At 50.9% G+C, this 7136-nt stretch overlaps 1 protein-coding gene across 1 annotated transcript; it reads right to left on the bottom strand.

Moving 5' to 3' along the window:
• Nucleotides 1-232: 232 nt before the first annotated feature.
• LOC103774583 (receptor-type tyrosine-protein phosphatase epsilon-like) lies at nt 233-6823 on the bottom strand (the record flags this gene model as incomplete). Its single annotated transcript, XM_008941997.1, has 4 exons — nt 233-323; nt 4270-4406; nt 6370-6443; nt 6721-6823. Coding segments are annotated over 4 exons (405 nt in total), but the record flags the coding sequence as incomplete, so codon positions are not given.
• Between the last annotated feature and the right edge of the window lie 313 nt (nt 6824-7136).

Below are 7136 nucleotides of genomic sequence, written 5' to 3'. Positions count from 1 at the left end.
TGTGACCCACGTGCAGGACCCACTGGGCTCAGCACATGAACCCAGCCTGGCCAGACCCCTCTGTAGAGCCTCCTACCAGATCCACACTCCTGCCCAAGCTGGTGTCATCTGCAAAGGGACCATCTGTGAGCAGTGAAGCTGGATGAACTTCCCCCCTTTCAGCCCAGGGACACTGCTACCAGCCCTCTCGTTGCCAGAGTTCATCTACTGAAGAGCAAAGATGATGTCTTACATGGCAGGATGTTGGGATATCTGTTTTTCTCTCTGTTTTCTTCTTTATTTGCCATTTCAAACGTTCCTTGCACGTATCCAGGGGTTAATGACTAGAAAAGAGATGGAGAAGTGAAGGTGTTAGGGAGCTGCCAGCTCTTGAGGGCACGTGGCTGGGGGAAGATCTCCCTCCACACACGTTGCCCCCAACAGAATTCAACCCATTTTTATCTTCCCCCCCCACAATAACTTCCCTCACTCTCTAAGAGGAAACAACCACCTGGCAAAGTTCACTGCACAAAGGAGTTTGGCAGTTTTGGGACAAGAAGTCATTCTGCCCCCAGAGGTGGCAGCTCTTTAGAGGGTTGGGACACTCAGAGCTGCTGGTTTAAGGTGCCACCAGGAGCTGGGTGAGCCCCAACACTGGGCCCCAGCTGCTCCCTGCTCCTGGGTCACTGCTCTGAAGGGTGAACACCAAAGGCCTTGCTGAGAGCTGAAGGGGAGGAGGACAAAGGTGACTCTGGACTCAGCACTGAGAGCTGCTGCCCAAGCAGAAGAGAAATGCTTCAAGGCACTGGCAAGACCTCAGGCTGCAGATCAGTTGAGTTGAGCTTAAAAAGGAACCCAAGCCTTGCAGAGCAATCAGATGAGAGGAAGAAATGTAGAGGAAGAGGGTGAGGATGAAGACAAGGAGGTGCCCGAGGTGCAGCCCTTCCACTGCCGTGGCAGAAGCTGCTGAGATGCCACCACCAGGGCTGAGTGGCCAAGCTGAAGCTGCAGCAGAGAGCTTGGGGTAGGGGGAGAGCTGGACAAAGCTCTGGCCATCCAGAGACAGCACGAGGCTCCTGCTCAGCACCTTCAGCTGCCTCCTCACTCCATAGGACAAAGAACCACCGAGTTTCATCAAGTTTCTTCCACTGATCTCCTAAAAAAATCAGTGTCAGCATGTTGGATCCAACAGAGGTAAAATCCCAGAGGTTTGGGAACACCCACCCACCATCTCCCACCCCCCAACTCTGAATCATGGAGGGGAAGGAGAGAAAAAAACTGGTCAGTGACTGCCCAGCTTAGGGGAAAGATCTGGGGCTGCCCCCTCTGAGCAGCAATGGGGCTGTCAGGGGGACAGAGGATCCCAGGGGGATCCATCTTCTCCACCACCACAGAGGAAACAGCAACGTGGGTTGGCTTGGGGTTTGTCATGCCACTTAGATTTGGGAGTGTGAGTAAAAGGAAGGAGAGAGAGGAGGCTGAAAAAGAAACCAGCTTTCAGCCAACTGCTTAATTCCTTCTTTGAGTGAAGCCTGTGGTTTTGCTCATTAAAACACACTGACCAGCCATAAAACACATGGACCAGCCATAAAACACATGGACCAGCTCTAAACCACAAACTTCATTTGTGTTTTGCATGAAAGACTGACCAGCCATAAAACACATGGACCAACTCTAAACCACAAACTTCATTTGTGTTCTGCATGAAAAGAAATAATTAGCCCTTCAAACATGATTACTTCCAAAGTCAGGCAACAAATGCTCAATAAAGAGTCACAGAAGTTCTGCATCTTGGTGTGTAAAACACACACAAAGTCCTGATCTCTGGCCCAAATTCTCTCTCCATTCTCTGCTCCTTACTCCTGTGAGGCCCTGACCTCCCTCTAGAGTGATAGAATTGGTCAAGAGATTGGGTTGGAAGGGACCTTAAAGATCATCCAGTTCCACCCCCCTGCCATGGGCAGGGACACCTCCCACTAGAGCAGGTTGCTCAGAGCTCCATCCAACCTGGTCTTGAACACCTCCAGTGTTGAGATACCTCCAATCTCCTCATGAACTCCCCCCAGTGAACTCTCCCAGTGCCCCAGCATGGAGCCTTGAGCAGATGTTGAACCTTGGTGCCAGGGCAGATCCTGTTTTGCTGCTCCCACCCCTCTTCAGGAGGGAGGATGTGATTCATGGAGGCTGCACTTCACCACCTCCTCCCCAGCACCCCATGAATCACGAGCAGCCCATGAGTCTTGGTGCTGCTGGCTCATCTGCTGCCACCACAACCTGATCCACTCCCACTTCAGAGGGGTCCTAAAATGCCTCCAGCACTTCTGAGGGACTCATCTCCCCCAGCATCACTGGACTTTCTCCTTGTTCTTCACTGCATGAACCACAGGGATGTCTTCAACCAGCCCAAATTAAGACTTCAAAATCCAATCCTGAGAGGAATATTTTTTCAGACATGAATCTACCACTCAAGGCAACACAGCAGCCATCACAAACTCCACACATGCAGCTCACCTTGTGGTGTGGGTGATGAATACAGCCAAGAGTCCACAGAGAAGGGAACATGGGGGGTTATTCTTTTTTTTTTAGAAAGAACACACTTCCTAATTCTCTCTGCTCACAAAGGAATCAAAACAAAAGCAGCAACTGAGGGCAGGAGGAGCCTCTGCTGCTTTGCTTCATGTACAACTGCAACAAGTGCAAGGTGCTTCCTAGTAATTTAGGCTTTAAGTCATCAAAAGTAATTAAGAACTCTGTCAGGCACATAAATCTAAGAGAGCTGTCCTCAAAAATCCTTGCTAGCCACACACATCTTCATCCATCAGTGCTTGCTCTGTTGTTCTCTTCACCAGAAGAATCACTTGGGAGCCAACTTCTTTGGCTGGTGCACGTGCCTGGCCACTGCTGCCTCACTGGGCTCACCCTTTTCAGCCTAAATCTTTCCAATTCCCACCAAAGATCTTGGATCTGGAGACACCTGAGCCCCAAACATGTTAGATCAGGTGGTGTGAAGCCAACACAGAGATGCCCCCGAGCAGCCCCAGCCCCAGGGCTGCAGTTGGGGTCCCCCACGGCTCAGCAGGTGCCACCCAACAGCTTGTGCCAAGGGGACAGCTTCAGATCCACCCCCCAGCTGCAGGGCTGGGCAGCTGCAGCTTCAAAGGGCAGGTGGAGGTGGAACCTCAGCTGGTGGATGCTCTGAAGGGGAGGGCATCACACAGAACCTGTGCTGGAGGCTCTTGATTTCTCAGCCCCCTTCCTTCCAGCTCTCCAGTGACAGATTTCTGTTTGTCCCCTTCCCTGGCTTGGGAATATCAATCAGTCTGATTTTCAACTGGCTTTCACCCTTCCTTCCCCTCTCAGGCTCCAGCACACAGCTCAGAAATCATCACCAGCAGCTCCAGGAGATGCAGTGGGGGGGAAAAACCCAACCCATTAAAAGCACTGTCTCTGCTCAGGCTGCAGAGCTGGGGGGCCCAGACCCCAGTTTTCACACTCAGCACTTGTCTCACGGTGCAGAACATCATCCAAGCAAAGCCAGGCAGAAGAATACAACTAGATGGCTCCTTTTGCTCCAACCCACAGAGCAGATGAGTCAAAATTCACAAGAGTAGATCCTACCAAATGAGCTCTCACTTTCCTTTGGTTGCCCTGGCTAAATATCTCCACAGTGCCCCCTCTCCCTGATAAGGCAAAGAAATGATGTGTCCCCAGCAGATCACCCACGGGTGGATGTCAACATGCTCCCAAGCAAGAAGGGGACTCAACAGGCTGCCTTTTGTCAAGCAAACCCCTTAAAGCTGAGATGCTCCATGTGCCAGGGTGCTGCCAACAGGGAAGAGATGGGATGAGAATGAGGAATAAAAGGTTAAAAGACCCAAAATAAAGTCAGACCTCCCTAGGATAATAGTAAAGGCCACGCTGTGTCTTCTCTGAGTACTTCCCACATAGGTGAGACTCAAGACTCCTAAAATTCCTCCACCACCACCTTCATTCTTCTTCACTGAAGATCAATGCTAAAGAGATTCATAGTCAATTTTCCTCTCTTCCAGCTGTCAGGGAGAGAGCTTCTAACACTCTTCTCACACCAACAAGGGTCAAACAGCTCCTGTGTCACCCCTTTGCCACCCCTGTGCTAGACTGCAGTCGACTTCTCAGCTTCCCCCCAGAGAAAGGGCCCCCACCCAGGGCAGCACACGTACCAGAGCTCTGAGCCACCAGCACCCAACCCTTCTGAAGGAGATGTTCACACTGGGGGGTGGTTTGCTCTCCCCCCCACGTGTGAGGACTTACATTGAACTCCTCCCTGAAGAGCTTCCCCTCGTCTGCCGAGCGCATCCGTAGCTCCTCCTCCAGGTTCTCCACTGGGATAGGGAAATACTTCTTTGGGCCTGAGGGAGACCTGCTGAGGAGCATGACCCGTTGCTGTTCTGTCCATAGAAGGGAAGGGTGTGTTAAAGGCACGTCCAGAGCAACACATCACGAGCTGTTCCCAACTGGAAATTAATTTTTAGGCCTGAAGATGCCAAAGCATCCTCCTCGCACGAGGCCTCCACGGGTGACAAAGCTGATTGCAGAGAAATAAAAACCCAAAGCCACAGATCAAGTCACTGCTTGGAGAGCATCAGAAATCCCAGCAGAAGCACTACTGGTAAAATGAATGGTTTCTGTGTTTAAATAGGATTAAAATGTGACCAAGTTTTATGTAGGAAAGGAGAAGGTTCCTCTCTGCTGATGAAGAGCTCACCAGCCCTGACCTGCTCTGCCACAGGGACAGCCCTCAACATCTACCACTGAAGGGAGAGGTGACATGATTCCACTTGGAAAAAACCTCCCACCTCCCCAAATTTTAACTAAACTCAGGAAGTTCCATCTTAACAGGAAGAAAAGCCTCCCTGTGAGGGTAGCAGAGCCTGGAGCAGCTGCCCAGAGAGGCTGTGGAGTCTCCTGCTCTGGAGAGATCCCAAACCCTCCTGGCTGTGACCCTGGGCACCCTGCTGGAGCAGGGGGGTTGGAGGAGATGACCCCCAGAGGTCCCTTCCCACCCCACCAGTAGTCTGTGGCTCTGTGTTTGCTGGGGTGCTTCCTGCCACCTAGACCCAGGAGGAAATAAAGCCCCAGGAGACCTTCACTTGCCCCCTTCATAGCCCCTCAGGAGCTCAACTGGGCTCCTGGAAAGTGAATGAGCATCCCCAGGGGGCAACTGGGAGAAGTGGAGGGATTAAGTTCCCCACTTTGGTGAAGAGAAGTTTTATTTAGAAGGAAAGGCAAAGAGAGAAGCAAACCATCCCCTGCATGCCAAGAACGACCAGGGGACTTCACAGAACAGAGTCCTCCTGCTCAGGTGGCACCTCCTGGGTTCCAGTTGGTGCCCGTTGCCCCTTGTCCTGTCCCTGGGCACCACTGACCAGAGTCTGGCCCCAGCCTCTTGCCCCCCACCCTTTAGATCTTGATGAACATTGATCAGATCCCCTCTGAGTCTTCTCCTCTCCACGCTGAGCAGCCCCAGGGCTCTCAGCCTGTGCTGGCACAGAGATGCTCCAGCCCCTCTGAGCCTTTCCCCTCGCCCACCCCAGCTCACTGGTGGCTGCAGGAGCCACGGGCACGACCCAGCACCAGGATCCCCAGCCATGCTCACCAGGTTCCTGCCCTGGAAGCCAGGGGCTGTGCTGAGAGGTTTGTGAACCCCACGGCACCGAGCTGGAACCACCCATCCTTTCATTACCTTATTTTTTTGTCCTTTTTCTTATGCTTAAATCATTTCTAAGCAAGAAATGAACAGCTCCTTCCCATCTGCTGGGTCTGAGGTGAGCCTCACAGAGCCACCCACCCAATGGGACCCCTGGTGATGGGCAGGAAGATGGAAACAGCCAGTGGAAAATGTTTTCAGCTCCTGAGTGTTGTTGTTTAGTGCTGCTGGCTTAAAACACCACCCCCATCTCAGCCCCTGGCTTGTCTCTCTTCACAGCCAGGAGCCAGCCAGCAATTTCAGAGTTAAGGACTTTCCTTTTCCCCTTTTTAAGAAGAAATACAACTATTTTTTCTCTAAATACAACGATGCCAGTGCCAGAGACCTGGTTCTCAGCTGGTACTCCAAATAAACCATGCAAAAAGAGCATGAGAAACATTGACAAAGAAACTGTTTGCTGTGTGGCAACTGAAAGTGAAAATTATTTCAAATCAGGGACTGAAAGTTAGGATTATATATACACAGAGTTAAATATGGACCCCTCTGTATTTTTAAACTATTTTCTCTTTAATCACAACCCTGTAACTTCGAGTATGAATCAAAAGCAAGCAGAGCTGAGTAACAAAATTCTGAATTAGTGACCAGAAAGAGTTTCTGACACAGAAACAAAACCAAGGAAAAAGGAAAGCAAAATCTCTCCATACCTTGTTCTTCTAAGATCCCATTTGGCATCTTCTTGTCCCCAGAGTTCACAACAGCTTTCCTGTGCCTCCTGAACCTGAAACGCACACACACACGATGTTAAACCCCAGCAGCTCTGCTGAAAGGCAACAAGAGTTTCCCCCAGAGCAACCTCTACCCACCATGTCATTCTGGAGAAACTCTTTCTGTTCATCCTGCAGGGAGAGGCACCAGCAGCAGCAGCAGCCCAGCACCCTGCCCTGCACAGCCACAGAAGCTCCTGCCCCACCACGTGCACACATCTCATTTCCTGCCCAGATCATATCGAAAGAGGGCTGAGCTGGCTCTGCACCCACAGCCCCACACACACCTACCTGAAAAAATACCCCGCCAGCAGAATGAAAATGATGAAGACCAGGAGCAGAATCAGCAGGGATGTCAGCAGGTCCTTGTGCAAACTGCTCTCCTCCGTGGAGTCTGGGGGTTGAACACAGCGGGAGAGGTTAGGGGGCAGAAACTGGGCTCAGTGGGGCCAAAATCTGGGCTCCTCTGCCACAACCTGCTCAGGATTTACTGCAGGCATCACAAATGATTTCATCCGTGCAAAGCTGAAATGAAAAGTTCTTTTTTTTTAGGGTTATTTTGCCCCCTTCAAACCCACACCAAACCACTCGCTGCTGAGAAGAGCAAGGGTGTTTTTTTAGCATCTACTATATGAGAGATACTTTGATTAGATATATAATACATATCTAATCAAATATAATACATATAATAGAGTTATATATATTAT

This window comes from Merops nubicus, unplaced genomic scaffold (genome assembly GCF_000691845.1).
Source record: "Merops nubicus isolate BGI_N331 unplaced genomic scaffold, ASM69184v1 scaffold18200, whole genome shotgun sequence".
NCBI classification, from domain to species: domain Eukaryota; kingdom Metazoa; phylum Chordata; class Aves; order Coraciiformes; family Meropidae; genus Merops; species Merops nubicus.
The sequence above is the reverse complement of the archived record's forward strand: the minus strand, read 5'-3'. Positions and strand labels throughout refer to the sequence as shown.